General features: G+C 51.4%; 1 protein-coding gene across 1 annotated transcript in view; it reads right to left on the bottom strand.

The window, feature by feature from the left end:
- FA2H (fatty acid 2-hydroxylase) overlaps positions 1 to 19,871 on the bottom strand; it is a 45,416-nt gene that overhangs the window by 8,475 nt on the left and 17,070 nt on the right. Inside the window, exons 2-4 of the mRNA XM_041772569.1 lie at positions 13,364 to 13,456; positions 3,332 to 3,474; positions 2,230 to 2,336 (exon numbers count right to left, since the gene is read on the bottom strand). Coding sequence (XP_041628503.1) covers positions 2,230 to 2,336; positions 3,332 to 3,474; positions 13,364 to 13,456 — 343 coding nt within the window. The remainder of the gene's footprint in view (positions 1 to 2,229; positions 2,337 to 3,331; positions 3,475 to 13,363; positions 13,457 to 19,871) is intronic.

Raw genomic sequence — 19,871 nt, 5'->3', positions numbered from 1 at the left:
AATATTATCTATTAATACTGATGATATAGGGATCTTCATATATAATAAGTTGCTACCACGATTTTTAAATGGAGCCATTTAAATTTAAGTATGAGGCAAAATACATCCAAGTTCTAACTTGCACTCCTATTGTGCTCACCTTGTCTTGATTCTCCTTGTAGAGTTCTGGAGGGTCACTGGTCGAGGGAGAGGGTTCCCAGCCCAGCCCCTTGTCTCCCCTGCACAGGGCGCAGGAGCCCTACCTTGCTGCTTAGCTCTCCTGACAGCGGGGAAAGGACTGGACACACAGGAACATTCCCTGGCCATGAATTTTGGTCTTGGCCCTCACTGGGGGTCCTGCAACAGAGTCCCCATGGAGGCCAGTACCCCTAGGGTGCTGCGTGGCAATGGTTCTGGTGTGGTGCGTGCTCTAATCTGCTCCCAGGAACTGCTCCAGGGTCCATCCTAGGTTTGCAGAACTGGTGTCCCTGTTCAACCTCCATCAGGTGCTTCTTGGCACCCTGACTTTCCGCCTTTGTTGTGGTGTATCCTTTGTCCAGCAGCTGCATTGGGACCCTGCGAGCATTCCCTAGCCTCACTCTGCGGCTCTTATGTCCTCTGCCTGGGGCCTGGGGCTCATCTGATGAGCTAGGGGATGAGGGAGGGATGTGGATGGATCTCTCTTGTGCCATCATCACTGGCACTGTGGTCACAGACTCTACACTGGCCCTCTCTCAGATGGCACATTTTAGCTCTCTGCGGAGGCTGCATTTGGACCCAGCCCTCAGATCACCCTCCCTGCCACACAGAAGAGTCCCCTCCTATAGGTCAGGTCTCTGCCCGCCCTGTCACCCCAGCATCACCCCTGTCGGCCCATCCGGCCGGAGCTGGTACTGAGTGGCATCTCTGGAGGAATCCTGCAGAGGGACCTCTGCCAAAGCGCCGGCATCCCCTTCCCCCTCCGGCTGCCAGCCTTGGCGGCCCTGCCACTGTTGCTGATTGTTAGGGGAGTGCCGGGTGGACAGTGGGCGATTCAGTGAGCAGGCCTTCTGAGCAACAAGCCCTGTGCTGTGCCTGAGCTATTCAGCGTGGGCAGAAAAGGGTAACCGTGGCTTGCAGGGTGTGTGGGTTAACCCTCAGTGAGCAGGAGCGGGTCTGGGCTCTGGGGGACTTCCTACAGCCTGTTCAGCTCCCACCACATCCGCCTCTGCCCCGGGCCAGCTGGGGAAACTGAGACCCTGGTCGCTGTGGCCCTGGCCCCTCTCCTCTAAGCCATTCACACCGGCAGCTTGCCACTCCCGGCAGAGGCAGGCAGGAACAAAGCCTCGAGTATAGGGAGAGGGAGCCTGTGTCTGGCAGAGAGAGGGAGGCTCTGAAGAACATGATGTGGGATCAGGAGGGGGAAGCCCACCTCAACTACCCCCAGCAGCCATTTCCCACCTATCCCCCAACCTAGCCTCGGTTGGAGCCACCCACCAGGGGCTAGTACCTCCCAGAGGCAGGCTGAGCCAGGTCAGAAGGCCATCAGGGCAGGTGACTTGTTCCTAGAGGTACCTGGAAATCAGTAAGCTTGGGAGGCAGGCTGGAAAAAGTAGCCACCCCCAAACCTGTCCCAGCCATGGGACCCTGAAGCACTCGATTGACTTCCCTAAGGCAGCATCTCCTCATCTCTAAAAGGGCATGATGACAGTGCCTCTCTTGTGGGAATGCTGGGAGGAGTAAAAGAGATGGTCCCTGGAAAGCAGCAGGCCTGGCGTGTGCCAAGCGCTCAGTAGTGGCTAGCGGGGTTGCTACAAGTCAGGGGCTCGGCTGTGCAGGCCTGTAGGGACACTGCAGGGCACTCCCCCATCCTTCTTTCCTACGTTCTAATCTGTACTGTGTTCTTGGAGCACCTGGTGTCCAGCTCTCAGCTGTGCACCTACTGAAATGATTTAACTCAGTTTCTTGACAATCCCAAGTCACACATTTTCCAGCATTAGACTCCGCAAGAAGCCTTCTCCTTTATGGCTACATCTCCTGACAACATAATTTCATTTAGTGTCTGCTAACATGTTGCTGGTCTTTATTTTTTTTCTTTATCCATTTGGGGTTGGGGTGGGGGGAGTCTGACATTGTTCTCTGGAAGTCTATTGCTACAAAGAGGCCTCATTTACAAACGTTTATGATGTTGTTTGGGGTTCTATGTTCTTAGAAACTCAGGACCAGAGACAGCACTGGAATCTCCTGCTCCCGAAGAGGAACCAACCTCACCTGTGCTGAAGGACTCGAAGAGTCGAACGTTGCCCTGAGCGAGGGTTTGGTAGTAGGACCAACTGAGGTACAGCATCAGGGGCATCCAGATGACAGGGACACTGTACCTGCAGGAGGGCCATCGGGGTAAAGAGAGAGACATACACAGGTGCTCGACAGTGTCCAGCTTCCCCAGAAATGCACCTCTCAATGATAGGAAGGAATAAATGAGACCAAAGCATGTACGGAAAGCATATGGAGACATGGCCAAAGGGACACTGCTTTGGGGGCAGGGAGGAGAAAAGAAGAGAGACACTGTAAGTCTATTTGCTTCCACCTCTGAGATAAGTTATTGGCAGAAAAGAACTGCATCCCTGTGGCTAGACTCTGCGCAGCTGGATAGATGCTGACCTCTTGTGGCAAAGAAGCCAATTGCAGGCAAAATTATTCCTTTGGGCTTTAGAGGCTGGAAAATCCTCAAAAGAGTCTAGAATAGAACAGGGGTGACATTATTTATATTATTTATATTCCCCAAATGAATGAGACCATATAATGTTTGTCCTTCTCCGATTGACTTATTTCACTCAGCATAAATAATAGTGAAAGGGAATAAAGGGGAAAGGAGAAAAAAAAAGTGGGATATATCAGAAAGGGAGACAGAACATGGAAGACTCCTAACTCTGGGAAACGAACTAGGGGTGGTGGAAGGGGAGGAGGGTGGGGGGTGGGGGTGACTGGGTGGCGGGCACTGAGCGGGGCACTTGACGGGATGAGCACTGGGTGTTATTCTGTATGTTGGCAAATTGAACACCAATAAAAAATAAATTTATTATTAAAAAAATAAAAAAATAAAATAAATAAATAAAAGCTGTTGGAGGCAGCTAAAAAAAAACAGCGGTGACATTTAAAGTGGTTTCTGGCTACATGTTCAGTTGCCACTCACTCAATGGACAAACCATGCAGAGGAATGGATTGTGTCTATGGCATGTTCCACTATCACCAAGAGCTTACAGGATAGCTCTGGGCTCTGGGGGAGGGACCCAGTTGCACTTTCCCCTTCTGTATCTGACTGGCAGCATCAGGAGAGAGGAATAGCCCACCATGGGCCCTGAGCAGGGCTCACCAGACACTCTTGGAGAGGGACTCGATGAGGTCAGAGTGGAAGAGGCGGATGGGCCTGATCACTGGCTGGTGGACCCACTCATCGTACTTCTCTCCCAGGTGGCCTACTTGCCACAGTAGGGGCTTCCGCCAGTCTACCAAATCCTGCAAGAGACAAAGTCAAGTGGACCTGATATTCATACCTGTGCACACTCATTCTTCCAATATCCTGACCCCTATCTTCCAACTCAGCTCTTGTGGTCTGAATGGCACTAGCCACCCTTCCTTTTCCATGATCCCAGAACTGACCAAGCCCCTCATCTCAACCCCCTGGTCACAGAAATGTGATCTAGGACGGGCCTATGACCTGAGCTGGAGCAATGAGCCATCAGACACTCTTTCTTTCTTCCTGCTGGAGTTGCTACGTTGGCAGGGCAGAACCCTGGAGTTGCCAGCAAAGCCTCCTTGAGGACTTGGTTAACACAGAGGATGGCCATGCCGGGAGTCAGAGACACTGAATCTGGGAGATGACACCTGCACAGCCAGATTCAGCCATGCCTGAAGTCTGAAGTCTTTCTCAGAACTCTAGGTACAGGAGCCAATACATTCTGTACTAGCAATAAAAGAGGCCTTTCCCCCTTTTCCATGGGCTTTCTTCTTGATGTTGGCCTGGGTGATTCATTCATTCATCCATTCAAACTATCATTCATTCAAAAATTTTCTTGATATTTCATCTATATATGTGTTTTTAGCAAGCTGTTGAGAGAAAACAAAACAAAACAAAACCAAACCAGGAGTGTAAGAGACCATCTTTGCTTTATATAGCTTAGTGCTTAATCAGAGTTGAGTCTAGACCTCAGGCCAGGGTACAAATCCATCACTTAGTGCGTGTCTTTGGAAATTTACTTGATCTTTTTGAGCCTCAGCTTCCCCAGCTATGAGATGGAAGTAATAATAATGGTACCTGCATAAAGTGCTTGGCAAGATTCATCTAAACATGCCAGGTGAGATAGCTTAGTGGTGATGCAGGCAGGCTGAGATTCAGAAGTCGAACAATTGGCACGAATGCTCAGGGTCAAAGAGGAAGACTTTGCAGAAAACCTGGGGTTTGTGCTAGAGCTCACCCAGCATGGAGGACTTAGAAAGGAGGAGAGGGGAAGGGTGTAGAGGGAGATGTAGCGTTGAGAATGACTGTGGTCCATTTGGTACCTTGACACTGATCTGCAGGGCAGTGGGAAGAAATCTGCTGACAGTTTTAGATGGCAAAGCGTCCCATCCTAGGCCCATGAGTTGGCCTAGGCCAACTGTTTATCCTTCAGGCCAATTGTTTCCAAGGTGGGGACGTATGCATATCCTAGGGGATCCACAGGTTGATCCGCAGACACAGAGAGGAAATATTAGAGACTCCTTCTATTTGGTAATATATTTATCTCATCCTGAAAGCTCATATGAATGAATACTTTCTAATACAAGAGTACATTAGCATTTGCAAATAATTTATAATTAAAATGGACATACAATGGAGAATGTGCTCTTAATGTTTTACTCACAGGAATGCAAGATCAAAAAAGCTTGGAAGCTGCAGCTCTAGGCGATGGGAAACCCTTGAAGATTTCTGATGAGTGTATTAAAGAAGATTAATCTGTACCAAAGTCAGTAAACTAAAACTGATAAAGAACAATGAACTTGTAGTGAGGGACCATCTTGAAAGCCAGACTCTGCCATTTACCAGCCATGGGCAAGTGCCTTTACCTCTTGGAGCTCCTAGGCTCTCTCATCTATCAAGCCTGGTGTGCCCTGACCTACCATCCACAATAGGAGATAGGGTGAGGTGCGCCCAATGTGCAGTGGATGTCAATAAATCTCTAAACAAGGGAGGTAGGCAGCCACTGCGTGTGAGAAGGGAGGTAGTGTCAGGAGAGTAAAGGAGAAGAAAAGGAGTCAGCAGTGATTCAGAGACCTCTCTTCCCACATCCCTGGCAGGAATGTCATCCTTACCCAGATCTCCAGGCCAAAGCTGGGGTGGCCTTCGCAGATCTCCCAGCCCTGCCGCTGAAGAAACCAGCCCCACTATCACTGCCTTCGAGCAGGGGTGTAGGGAAAGCAGGGAATTCACTGGCTATTCTTTCTGTGCCTGTGACCAGGGGAAAACGCCCAAAGATCTTTGTAGTTCCTTCCATGTGAACTCGGTAATTTCCACATAGTGGCTGCCTTCCTGCTTCTCAGGCTGGGAGATGACTCAGGGCAGCCGGGAGCCATCCCATTCAGTACCAGTTATGCCAGGCAATCATCCAAACTCCACCTGGTGCCTGCTCCCTTCCTAGACCCAGTCCCCATACCTCTTTGACTTTTTTCCCTGGGTCTATAGCAAATAGATTCATTGGGTGCATGCTGTCTCATTCCATTTCTCTGCCTCATGTCTCTACACACGCACACACACAGCACCACCACTACCAGGAAAAGGAACTGGAGGAACCAGATGCTGGCTTGTATTTACACCTTATCTTGCAGCAGCCTGTAGAGCCCCACCTCAGAGGAAGCTAAGTCAGGGTCATGGTGAGAGCCTGAGGCTTTGTCCCAATTGCAATAACCTTGAGAACTAACATTCACAGAGCATTTGTCATGTGCCAAGCATGGTTTTAACACCTTACATGAATTAAATACTTTGAGAAAAAAAAGAAAAGAATTAAATAATTCGATCCTCACCATACCCCTAACTAGGCAGGTCCCATTATTATTGTCATTTTGCAGATGGGAAATGAAGCTGGGTAACTTGCCCAAGATTGCCAAGTTATGTCTTTTTGGTGAGTTGTCTCCTTTATTATTCAGAAATAGCCATCTTGGTACCTAGTAATATTCCTTGCCCCAAGCCCACTTCGTCTGATTTTAATAGAGTCACACCGGGCTTTTTAATGCTTGGTGTTTGCATGGTCTATCCTTTCCTACCCTTTTACTTTCCTCTTGTGTATGTTTTTACATTTACAGTGCATCTCTTTAAGACAGTATATTGTTGGATAAAATCTCCCTGCATGGAGCCTGCTTCTCCCTCTGGCTGTGTCTCTGCCTCTCTCTCTGTGTCTCTCATGAATAAATAAATAAAATCTTAAAAAAAAAAAAAAAAAAAAAGAAGACAGTATATTGTTGGGTTTCGCTTTTTTTTTTTTTTAATCTAGTCAGACCATATCTGCCTTTTAATTGAAGTGTTTAGTCCATTTACGTTTAATGCTGGGGTAGGTCTACCATCTTGCTGTTTGTTTTCTACTTATTTCCACTATCTTCCTTTCTTGTCTTGTCTGCATTAATCAAATATTTAGAAATATTCTATATTAGAAATATTCTCTATTACCTTTTGAGCTATGCCCTTTTGTATTTTTCCCATGGTTGCTGTTCTAAGGATGATAATATGCATCCTTAACTTATCACCATCTATCTTGAATGAAACCCCTGGTTTTTATATGTTCCATTTTTGCATGCTACACACAACATTCTATGCCTTTTTTCATTTGTGCCCTTAATCCAGACTTAGCTACCTCAGACAGTGAACATTTCAAGCTATAACACAGGGGTATGGCCAGGCAGGCTTCTCTCTCAGCCTAGCAGTGGTTTGTGCAAATTTTTACCTATTGATTCATTTTGCCCTTATTTTATAAAATGAATAGAAAACAGCATAGGATTTATAAGCCTAATTGAGACACAGGAAGAACACCTAGGTGAGCAGCAAGCCAGGATTCTAGCCTGACTCTTACACCCTATTGCAAAGGGAACAGAACAAAAGGACAGAGCAGATGTGGAAAGCTGGTTTTCAGGTAGACAGGGCCGGCCCCCAACCCTCCACTCCTTTAAACATAGGAATCTCTTGTTTGATGTCCTGTGGCCCATCTAGTATTTGGACATGCTCTGGTTCCTCCCTGAGTAGACTAGTGGGCACTGGCCACTGTACAAATGGCACACTTGCTGTCCAGACTTGGTTGCAAGGCTGCCTCTGACCTCTCACTGCCTCTAACCTGGGTCCATATTTAGCCCATAGTCTGTTTCTGTGGGGCAGCACTCCTTGGTACCAGGGAGCATCACTTCGCTCTGGAGGCTGAAGCACCACCCTGGGAAGAATCCCAAGAGGGAGGCCCCTCTACAAACAGCTCCCTCAGTCCTCAATGGCTGACACCTACATTTCCACTACTGCAGCCTCAGCCCACTATTCTATGGGAAGTAAAGTGAGACTTCCATGCTAGTACGGAAATCCAAACTTGCTGACCTCCCCATTTTATAGGGAAGAATACTGAGGCCCAGAGGGGACAAGTGACTTTTTAAAAAAGATTTTACTTATTTATTTGACAGAAAGAGAGTGAGAGCACAGGAGAGAGCACAAACAGGGGGAGCTGCAGAAGGAGAGGGAGAAGCAGGCTCCCCACAGAGCACAGAGCAGGGAGCCTGATGTGGGGTTCAATCCCAGGGGCCTGAGATCTGACCTCAGCCAAAGACAGACCGGCTGAGCCACCCGGGTTCCCTGAGTGATTCTTAAGATGGGATTGGTTGGTCCTGGAGTGGGAGCTCTCCCCACCACTACCCCTACCCAGGCTTCCTTCCCCACAGTCTCCTGGGGGCTGGGACATTCACCATATGCTCAACCTTGATTTAGAGAGTATGCACACCAACAAGGTGCCTTTTCTCAATTCTCTTCCAGCCCTGATCACTGACAGAGAAAGTCTCAGCTTTGTACTAATACATCCAATACCTCTCACTTACTGGGTCACTTCCAACATGGCAACTGGCTGGGAATTGGTCTTGAGAAGGGAGGGTGTAGGAGAGGACAGCTCATAGCTACCTTCTCAGTAGCAAATCCTCCCTTCACAGACGTTGGAGCTTGATGCTCAGAGACAACAAGTAATTCACTCAGGGGTGCCCAGCTAAAGCTGACTGTGTGGATGAAGGTGAAGATATGCCCAGAAATGGCTTGGTGGGGGTGGGGGTCCTTTTACGTAAACAAAAATCCTGCGCAACAGGCCAGGCCCCAGGAAACACATGCAAATTGGGGTAAGCTTGGACAAAGTCCTACTCCCCTCCCCCGCTCAGCTCTGCCCCTGACCCAAGGGAGCAGGGAGCCCTCCTGGGCTATGTCTGGAATGCAGCTGCAGCCAAGCCTGTAGGGGGAAAGGGCAGCCTGTGGCTCAGAAGGAGCATGGCAGGGCTTGCATCCTGGCAGGGTTGGAAGGGGGCCTCCTCTGCTCCCCAAGTCCCTCCCTCCCCTCCCCTGGCAGCACAGGGGCCAGGAGGCACAGAGCTCTCCCCGGGGGCAGCCCCAGCTCAGGAGTGGCGAGCTGGGAACCTACTTTTCCCCAGACACGGCACCTGTGAGGAGAGGGGGCAGCTGCTCTGTGCCAGCAGTTCCTCCCACCTCCACAGCCATGACGTAAGGCAATTGTTTAAAGAAATGTCCACCAAAACCACAGAGCCCATAGCTCCAGGGATGCCTCCCAATGGGCTTCCAACCAGCAGTGCCCAGTGGGGAGAGGTGTGAGGGCAAGAAGCTCTACAGGGAATCCCAGCCTCTGTTTCTTTGTCCTTGTCATAGGCCCCTTGGGCTCAGACTTCATGTCCATTATCCTACATATGCTGTGACTTGGAGCGCTTAAGACTGAGACGACCCATTTTATAGATGAGGAGATTGAGGTCAGATGCTCAATGGTAATATACTGCAGACACGACCTGCACTCAAGCCAGCCCAGCTCCAAGATCTCAACCACAACCAGGAGGCCTCCTATCAGCTGGCTCAGTCCCCCCACAGCTGTGAATTCCCCGGCACAGAGGCTTTGAGGTCCCACAGGGTCCTTACAGGGGAGCTGCAGGCCCGTCCTGTACAGTCTAATGGGCTGGACAAGCTCGAGTCCACAGAGCAGTTCTGGACCACCCGCCTCCTCCTTGTACCCAGGGGAAGTGGCAGTCTCAGGCCTCCCCACCGGGGGCTTAGAGTTGAGTGTGGCCAGGGAGCAAGGGTGAAGGGCCAGACCCCAGGCAGAGAGAAGGTCTGGCTGTGTCACACAGAAAGTCAGTGGGACCTCAGTCCTCAGGGCTGAAGAACAATAGAGGGGACCTGCCCTGCCTCCCATCCCAAAGCAAAGCTTCTGGTCTTTTGTCACACCTTCCATACCCTTTCCTACGTTTCCAGATCCCCCTGGTATGGGGTGGAAACAATTTCCTCCATCTCGCAGATAAAGAGACCTGGAGCTGTCTGTGGCCACCCAGGCACATCTCCTGTCTCCTGGGCTGCCTCGGCCACTGCCCCTGCAGGGATATAGAGGGCCGTGTCCACCTAGCACACCTGCCTGTTTTCTTCCCCGGGGGCAGGTATTTTCTGAGCACTGTTGAGCATTTTGGAAGAGAGGCCACAAGCTCTGGGCCAGGGGGTGAGCAGCAAAGAGACTTGGGAGACCCGGGCCCTACAAGGATAGCCTTTGGAAGGTCCCTGTGGGTCTCTCTGGGCAGCTGGACCTTTTCAACCATCGCCTACTCTGTGGAGGGTCAAGGTGAGAAAGGAGGCCAAAGGAGACCCAAGGTGACTGGAGACAGAGTGCTGGCCTGTACCCCACAATGTTGAGGATGACCTGTACCCACAATGTTGAGGATGACCCTTCTCCAGATGTGGGCTGGCCAAGAGGGCCCTTGTTCTGATCCAGGGTCACTGAGAACTTATCTGAGGCTCCCAAATGGTTAAACCCATGTAGCCAACATCACCATCTGCGTAGGCCGTGGGTCTCCCCGGAGCAGCCCCAGATGCCAAGGGTTATGTGCGTGGGGATGTGGGCATAGGGGACCTGGGGTTGCATATTGCCTTGTAAGACCCTTGGCTGGATGACTCTACCTGTTTCTTAGGGGAAGAGAATGGGCCTCGCCATTGGTAGCCTGCGGAGCTGGAGCAGTTCTGTGGGAGCGGTTCTGGCTTAACCCAAAGCAGGATGGAGAAGAAGACTCTACCTCCGCCTCCCCCCTGCCTCCTGCCAGACCCTCTCCCAGGACAGGCTGCAGGGTCTTATGCTTGGCCAACTGTCTGGGTGGAAGGGTTCTAGGATCCACAGCAGGGCGGGTGGCTCAGCAGTCACCACAGGCTGGGCCACTAAGGCAGCTAACAGAGTCGCTTTGGGCAGGAGACTTAGGCTCTTCCTCATTAGTTAAATCAGGATCATTCTAATCCTTATCTTGTCCTGCTATTGAAAGGATTAAATCAGATAATAGATAATATACATAAACTGCCCTGCCCAGTTTGGCAGGCATGCCCAAGTCTGGCATGTGGTGAGAGCTCACTAAAAGAAGCGTTAATTCAGCGCTAACTCCGCTGCCCAGGGGGTTCTGGGCAGAGAAATTCTGCAAACTCCTCAGATCCCAACAGTTCTATCCAGTTCCTGGGAGGCTGGCCCCCAAAGTTGGGAGGGTGGAGGAGGATTGGGGGCGGGGCTCTGAAAAGGACACAGTCAAGTGGGACTGTGGGAGTGGTAGTGGGACAATTAGGCCATGTGTGCCTAGAAGCCAGGGCAGCTCTGGCCACCTCTACTGGGGCAAGCTCCAGGCTGGCTGGGTTCCAGAACATAGGGAGAGGAAGTAGGGCACAGTGTAGGGTGAGGAGCTACAATGTGGTTTCTCATCCCACAAGGAAGCTTAGATCCCGCCTGGCCCAGTGACTGAAGGAATGATTTAGAAATTGTTCCAGTAAAATCCACACAGAGCCTGAAAGTCAGATCGCATTGCACCTCCAAGCAGCGCAGGGCACCCTGGCCTTGCTTCCTGGCCCTTTCTGCTGTCTTTTTAGAACATTCCATCCTTTGCCCTGGTACCCCATCTCAGTTTCCCCTCACGCTTTCCAGCACAGCCGACTCCTCCAGCATCTGGGGCTAGGGAGGCTGGGTTCTGGAAGCTTAAGACTCCTTTCATTGGCAGTACCCAGAGGGGCTCCCCTTGAATGCAAAACACTAAGGGTTAACTTTGGCAAGTCCTTCTGTCCCAGAAGCGGTGTGTAAACCCAGCCCAGGCCTGGGGAAACCCCGGCTGAGGCAAAGCTACAGCCCTCTTGGCCACAGCTCCTCAAGGTCCAGACCGACAGACCCACCCAAGCCCGTGGCCTGGGGCAGAAATAGATGTAAATCAGACCAGGGGCTTGGGGGCTCTCCCAGCCTCTCAGCTCCCCAAAAGGGGCTGGGATTGACCACGTGGTAGATGAATTAAAAAATTTTAAAAAAGCTGGCAAAGCACTGTTCCCTCTCCTGGGAAGCTCAGGCCCTCTCCGTGCTGACCCCCAAAGTCCCCAGTGGGGCCGGTGGGGGGTACCCCTTGCCAGAGCAGGTCTCCAGGCTGTCTCTCAGCCCAGAGACCCAGGAGGAGGGGGGGAGGAAGGAGAAACTGTGTGTGAAAGAGAACCACAGAGGAGCAGGGAAGGTGAGTCAGGCTGTGCTGGTGAGGAGCCAGGAGTTGTCCCTGGGAGGGGAGGCAGGGGGCGGGGTGCAGGGGGGGACCCCTCTGCCCCTCTCGCATGGGGTATTGGCAGGACAGGACTGGATTCCTCCTCTCCCTCCTCACACAGTGACGTGGCTGGGATCATCCCAGAACCTGAAGTCTGGGGAGCCTCAGAGGACCCTTCCCCGAGGCAGGGCTGGCCATGCAGGAGCTGCTTGTCCCCAGCCAGCCTCTATGACAGCCCCCTCCCTTCCAGGATGAATCCTTCTTGCCCCTGCACCACAGGACTGCCCATATGCATCCAGCCCTGGTCAGCTCTCTCCTTAGAGTGTTTTCCAACACTCAATCCCCAGGCCAGGCCTACAGATGCTGGTCCCAAGGATCCCTCCTTTAGTACCATCCGCTGGCTGCTGAGCCCCAAGCCTGACACCCTGCAGCTCGCCCTCTGGTCCTGCCATCCTCCCTAACCCGTCCTCATCTCCTTGCACAGCTCCTCCTTTTCTAGGTTGAGGCCCTGACTCCACAGCCTCCAGGGTCCTTGTCGCCTACATCCTACCCACCTGCAGAACAAGCTCAAGGTCCCGCAACTTCCAGAGAAGTCAGCCACTTGTACCGAGACCCCTCCAACCTCAGATCTTGGCAGTTGTGCCAAGCCTAGGGGCTGAGGTCAGGACACTGAGTTCCAGTGAGCCCTCTGGACACGCTATGTGACAAGCCTTCCCTCCCGCTGGCCCATCTCCCTTTTGGTTTCCATGCTTCTCTGAGGGGGATGGGCCCCAGAACAACTTGTCCCGACCTCTCTAGTAGGGCACCCAAAGGCGTCTTTGCTGTGGGCTGATGGGCTCCCCCAGAGGCAAGGCAATTCTCACGTGACAGACACTGTCTCTGAGTTCCTAGGGTCCCGGCCAAAGGGCTCCAGAAAACAGCTTTGTGGAGTCCTCCCCACATCCGGCCACCTGTGTTCTCTGGGTGTGCTTCTCGCATCTCCCCATGTTGTAATAACTGTTGGTGGGGGAGGTCTGTCCTCCCTCCCCCTCCCTGGGGGCCAGGGCCTGTCCTGTTTGTCTCTTGTCCCCGGTATCCAACACAGGTAGGGCACATGGGTGGAGGTGTGTGGTAGTGTCTATTCCAGTATTAGGACAGTCCCCCCACCCAGGCTGGAGGGAGATGACACTCAGGTCTGGTCTCCCCTGGTCTCCCAGGCACCTGCAGACCAATGTTGTGAATGGCTCCAGCCTGTCTCCCCTGCCTCAGCAGGCTCCCAAGCTCGTATGGGCTCATGACTCTTGAGAGTGATTGTTGGTACCTGGGGGGGCAGCTCTGCCCTGTGTCTGGACCCTCTGAACTGGTCATTGTGCTCTTCTCAGCTCTAGGTCCTTGGAGGAGACCACTCTCTGGGGTGTTCGGGGCCGGGGTCTGCGTACACCTCTTTGTGCACAGTTTCCCCACATCTATCACCACCCCAGATCATGCTTGTGAGCTGTGAGCACCTGCTTCCCCATCCTCATCCCTCTTGGGAAAATGTTATGAATAACCAGAGCCTTTGGCTCCCCACCGTGCCGCCTTGGCCCCAGGAACCCCGGATCATCACCCCACCCCACCCTGTGCCAGGTACCTGGTCCCAGTCCACCATTTTGAGCTTTGGCTCCATGAAAGGGTCTGACTTCCGAGTGTTCACAGAGGTCACAGTCCCATTCTCCACGGAGCCCTGGGGAGAGAAAATACAGGTAATTACCCATAGTGCTGTGTGGGGTGGGGGTGAAGGGGTGGGGAGCAGGGAGCCTCCCCACAGTGAGGCAGCCCGGAGTGCTGAGAGTTCCGTGCTGGGGCAGGGGGTGGGCTGTGTGGCTGGTGGGAATCAAGGGCACTGAGTGCATCTGAAAATAGGTGGACACCAATTGGGTTATTCTCTGGACTCTTCTTCTTTAAAAAAATAATTTCTGGGACACCTGGGTGGCTCAGTGGTTGAGTGCCTGCCTTTGGCTCGGAATGTGATCCCGGTGCCAGGGATCAAGTGTTGCATCAGGCTCCCCCAGGGGAGCCTGCTTCTCCCTCTGCCTGTGTCTCTGCCTCTCTCTGTGTCTCTCATGGATAAATAAATACAATCTTCAAAAAAAAGAGAATAATTTCTGCAAAAACAAGAGGCAGAATGATATGGGAGAGACAAGAAGCTGGCAGAGAGGCTGTAGGGAAGTGAGAGTCATCAGTGGGTATACTGTGGGCCAGGGGGCCCCCAGCCAGCCTCTCTCTGTCTCTCTAAGTCCCTGGCAGGTGACAGGCAGAGGGAGTCACAGGGTGGCACCCTGGCACCTGGCAGGCTCACTGTGCCATTCGGATGACTACTCCAGCTCCCTCCCTTCCTGGTATGGTAATTCAGAGCCTGTGGGTCACAGGCTGGGGTGACTAGGACCATGTGCCCATCAGAAAGACAGCAGAGATGGGGAGAGGGTCCCTTCAGGAGCCCCAAGCATGGGTCAGGAGCCATGTTCATGGCAGAACTTGAGCCCCCAGATGGGCTCAAGGTGAAATCGAAGTTGCAGAGAGGCTAACTTGGAAGGAAATGGAATGTACTAGGAACGTCACATGGCTGCAGCTGGCCCTGACGTCACACAGGGCGAGGCTGGAGAGGGCAGGCCCGGTGTGTAGGTGAAACTCACGTCTTTCTGCAGGGAAGGTGGGGAGAGCACTTGCTAGTGGGAGGCCTGGCCTCCGAGTCCCTATGATTAAAGGGAACTGTGGTGCTGGTGGCCTTGGCTGGGCCTTCGGACACAGGGTACTGGCAGGAACTGAGGAGCCTGTTTGGGGAGCCCTTTGGATCAAAAGGACCTGGTGGTGTCAGTATGCTGGCATTTTCTGGGGAAACTCACATTTACCCCAGTAAAAGTAGGCTTCCGTGGTCCTGTCTTGGGGTGGAGATCTCAGTATTTTTAGTCTGGGCCACTATGCTGGTACCTGAATTCTTTAAAAAAGCATCAGGGTGACCTCTTAAGGACAAAGAGTGGGTTTTATAGCATATCATGCAATGAACCTTCCTAAGTATCCAATATAAATGTCATATATTAAACCTGTCCCTTCTAGCTCTGTTCTATTCTCAAAATACCCCAGAGCACCCCAATAACTGAGCTATTGATTATCCCTCCCTCCTGGAAAGTTATTTTCTCTTGGGCACCCCAAATCCTTTTTTTTAAAAAAAGATTTATTTATTTATGATAAACAGCAAGAGAGAGAGAGAGAGACAGAGAGAGAGAGACAGAGAGAGAGAGAGAGGCAGAGTCACAGGAGGGAGAAGCAGGCTCCATGCCGGGAGCCCGACGTGGGACTCGATCCTGGGACTCGATCCTGGGACTCCAGGATCACGCCCCGGGCCAAAGGCAGGTACCAAACTGCTGAGCCACCCAGGGATTCCCCCCAAATCCTTTCTTAAGTAGGATAGTCTGATCCTTTTCTGCACCTACCAACCCCCCAACTCATTGCAACTCCATCAATCTCTCTCAACAAAAAGCTCTTCTAGGGGCCTGCCCATTCCAAACAGGGCAGGGGAGGGGTCACCACACGGATGATCATTTAATATTTTGGGGTTACGTTTTTCAGACATCTCTGAATGGCAGACACAAATCTGTTTGGGCACATCCGTCCAAACAATCACTGGAAGCAGAAGGGCCATCGCCTCCTGGTACTGGGCACAGAGCACTCATCTATCCACCCCAGGTTTCTGCTCACTCAAGTTTGGGCTGTCCTCTGAGAGTACCAGTTCCTGGAAAAGTCTTCCTTCTGCCCACCTGGCTGCCTCTGGTTTTCCAGGGAGCGCTCCTGGTTCCTTCCCTCTAGGACTGTGCACTTTTTCTTTTTCACCTGCTGTCCTTACACATATCTGAGGACAGCCAACACTCCACCCCCTGCCACCTGTTTTTTGTCCACGACACTCTGAGGACATAACAGGGTCTCCAAGCATAAGTACTGGCCCACTGTTCCCCTTCCATGGCAGGTGTAATGGGACCAGGACAGAACCCAGCAAGGCTTGCACCTCCCTGGTGTGGGATGTCATGGGAACTGAGCTCCCACCGGACCTTTCGGCGGCCATCCTGTGCAGTCATTCACTTAGTTCATGGCCCCTGAAGTCTTTGGCATGGACTGCTGCTGCTGGCATCGTGTGCAGAGCTGATACGGTCCAGGAGGTGATCTGGACCTGCATGCCTGTTCACTGGAGGGCCCCAAAAGATGTGTGATGACCGGCCACCCAGAACAGTGATGAAGGGGGAGAGTGGCAGGCAGTGGCAATCAGAGAAAGCCTGAAAATGAGATCTGCAAGGGGAAGTGTCAGGGACAGGAAGCCTTGGCTCCATATGAGCTTTCTCTTTGGGGCTGATGGTCTCAGGGCAGTATCACTGCATCCCCCCACTCTTCTCCTAGATATTTGCTCCCACATGGCTTGGATCCACAGCTACTGCTTTCCTAGATTCGTCCATCAGCACACACGTTTGAGCATCCACGATGTGCTGGAGCATCAGCCTGGAAGATGCTCTCTGACCCCGGCCTCACTCCTTGCCTCTGGGGAATGTTCCCTGCTGCCCACATCATAGTCTGACCCAGGAGCCCGGCTTTCCCTCTGATGCCACTTCCAAAAAGTTAACATAGTATCATCCCCTCTGAGTCGGCTTACGGCTGACTTCCCTATATTTAAACTCTTTCCCCTGTGTTTCCAAACTCTCTGCTTTATGCCCTTGGATGAACCCTAACTTTTCCCTCCAGCCCGTATTTTCCTTGTTAAATGTCATCCTTCCAGGATGATGATGACAAAGGTTAATATTCACAAAGCCTTACTACGTACCCAGCCTGTAATCTTCATAATAACTGTATGAACAAATATATGATCTCTTCATTTTCCAACGTTTAAAAAATCATACTTTCCATATGTCCCACTGCCTCAGTTGGTATTTATAATTTTCTGCTTCTTGCTGTTTTTGTATGTTTGGGCAATTATCTTGTTTGTGCAATGGTGTTACAGATTCCAAGAGGGCAGGATACGTTTCCTCTTTCTTAGGGTGCCTAGGATGGCTCCTGGAAATATTAAATGCTCCACTCATTAATTCTCGAGTGGGGCTGTGTTTCAATGTTCTTTGCAACATGTCTAGGGTCCCCTGAGGCTCCTGCAGTACAGTGGGCTTGGCTGCTGGGCATAAAGCCCTCAGGCTCTACAGGGCTCATGCTCCCTAGAAATGGAAAACACATCTGCTCAGATGAGAGAAGTGGCCCAGGACATTAGACACACCACCCTAAAGTGCCAGTCTGGACAGAACAGTGCCCAGATACGAGGGTCAAAACTACAATAATCTACGCCATATATTCTTGGTGCCCTTTGACCAAGTACAACAGGATAAGCAGAACTGAAAGTACATCGGACCAATAAAGGAGTGCTAGCATTTTATTTTTCCAAATAAAAATATTTTTAAAAATTACCATCAGCAGCATTTCATAAATGAAAGGAAATTTCAGTACCAAGTAGGTAGTAAACACATACTTCCAGAATAAAAGGCAGTTATTAAGGAAGGACATTTGGCAACATTACATTGACATTTTTTTTAAAGGGTTCTATTTGTAAATATTTTTTGATGCAGAAAGATTACAACCTAAAATTATGTCTTAATTTTTTCTTGGTTCAAATAGCTGCTGTGGGATTCTGAAAACTACGTGTAACAGGAAGTAGAGCAAATGTTCACTTGTTCCAGTGATATTTTCTTTTTCTTTTTTTTTAATTATGTATTTATTTGAGAGAGAGAGAGAGTGTGTGAGGGTCTTCAGAAGACTCTCCTCTGAGGGTGGAGCCCCATGTGGGGGTCGATCCCAGGACCCCGAGATCACAGCCTGAGCTGAAATAGAGAGTAGGGATGTCCAACCCACTGAACCACCCAGGCGCCCCTAAGGTTTTCTTAAAAATGACTAAAAACCCAGTTTCACAGACAGGTGTTGGCTTACAATGGAAACAGAACTTTAATGGGTTTTTTTTTTTTCATTCAAGTGGAAATATTCCAAGGAGGGAAGTGGAAGAGAGCCATGCCCTGCGGATGGCTCACTGGCTTGCATCCCCAGCGCAGAGCAGCCAGGGATTCACTGAGGACCAGGCCCTTGAACCCTGGGCCAGGCCTGTGTGAAGGCTGGCACTGGGGGAGCACTACCCGTGGAGGATGATGTAAAGAGGGAGGCTGGGGAGGCAGCAGGCACCACTTTCTCCCGTCCTTCTTTCCCCTCCTTCTGCAGCCCCAGCTTAATCTCAGCTTGAGAGAGCTGGAGCCAGCAGGTAGCAATGTCGTGGGTGATATGCTCTTGGCAAATAAATTTCAGACTGGCCGCATAAGCAAGGTGCTCTCTGGGTGGCCTCAGCGGGACCACACCCCTCCCCTGCCAGGAGCCCAAGTTATTAATCACAAGACTGTACACACCTCTGGTCTAGGAGGAGACTTCAAGGGGAGTGAAGGCGAGCAGCACGTTGGCACCGCCAGGAGCAGACACACACAGGTACCAGGAAGTGTCCTCTAGTGTGTCTTTCATTGACTATTTTTGAGTCAATGTCATGAGATTCTAGTCTAGTCATGAGATTTCAAAAGATCTAAAGGGATTCTAGTCTAGTCATGAGATTTCAAAAGATCTAAAGGGCTTGTCCATACACAAAGAGGACAAAGACCCTCTGGAAGAAGGGCTCCCATTTCCACTGTGGAGGCCGCTCCCCTCTGACCCTGGGCGCAGGGGGTTCTAGGAATGAGGCCTCCTGGGAGCCACTGGATCGCATGCACTGGTCTGGGCCACATTTTCCAGCCTTCCATGCCCCAGTGTTTATTTTATAGTTGAGCCGGGCTCACCCTTGAATTCCACAGGCAAACACCGTCCATGAATCAGAAGTGTGTAAAGGTCACTCCTGGGAACTGGGCTATAACTCAAGCTTTAAAAGATTTTTTTTTAAAGTTTCTTGGAAACTTCCACGATGCATTATTTAAAAGACTCTCCTGATCCTGGAAGTAAGCCAGAGAGATCTTTAAAAACCAGACAGTGTCAGAAGGCAAAGAACGTGTGTGTTCTTTTCCAGTATTTGGAAATTGTTCTGCCTTCAGGTTGAATGCATTTCAGTATTTTGGTAAGGGAAGTGAGCATTCGGCAGGGAGCCTCTCACGGGCTTTTGTGGGAATGGTCAGCCCAAGTGGGAACGAACGTGGCTTGACATGGGGTGGGCCACTCACGGGTGCAAGGTGATAGCTTTCTTAGGGGGTCCATCCGAGGACACAGATGGTCATGGAGGCAGCAGGAATGGAGCTGAAGACCCACCCTCTCGTCCTGGGGCCTCCTGATCTTTCCACCCTGGGAAGGCAGGTGAGAGCACAGCTACAAGTACTTTTGTCATCAGGTCCAAGGCTGTTTGGAAGAAGCCTAACAAGTGGAGCAGGGTGGTGCTGGGGTTGAAAGCGTCTTGCTCTCTTTATGCATTTCCCTGTGACTGTCTCCCAAGCCAGAACATGAGGGCAGAGGTCCCCCTATCTCGCTCACTTCTAGGTTCCCAGTAGCTGGCACAGGACCAGCACTGAATGCTTACTTGGTGATACCATAAGGAGTAGACAGTGGTCTGTTGAGGCTCTAGTCGCCCAGGCCTGGAAAGGCCACCAAAGCGTGGGCAGAGCAGGTAGAAAAAGAGCTGCCCAGTGCCTTCCAAAGCCTGTGTGTGTACTTGGGGGGAGAAGGTCAACGTGCTCAAGAACGGCCACTGTGTCTGCCAAGGAGACCAGGTGGGCAGGCACTGCCCGCTCTGAGGTGAGAAGCTCTGAACGTGCTGGGCAATACAGGCAGGGTTTCCATCTCCTTGGGTGCTCTAGCCACAGCCCAAAGCTGCAGGGAGAGAAGCCAGGGGAGAGCAGCGCTGGCCCTAGATTCTTCCTATGTAATGCCGGTTCCTAGCTGGTCGTGAGGCATCATGTCCTCTCCGGTCAGCTCAAGCTACAGCTCTCCTCTCATGGAGAGAGTCCTGTGGACACCACTGTCCCCCTGCTGCACTCCACCCTCTGCCCTCTCTCACACTGAGTTTAGCACCCTCAGACTCAAACTCATAAAGGACCCAGGAGTTATTCCTGCCAGCTCCCTAA

Source organism: Vulpes lagopus, chromosome 10 (genome assembly GCF_018345385.1).
Source record: "Vulpes lagopus strain Blue_001 chromosome 10, ASM1834538v1, whole genome shotgun sequence".
Lineage (NCBI taxonomy): Eukaryota > Metazoa > Chordata > Mammalia > Carnivora > Canidae > Vulpes > Vulpes lagopus.
This window is presented reverse-complemented; position numbering and strand designations above follow the sequence as displayed.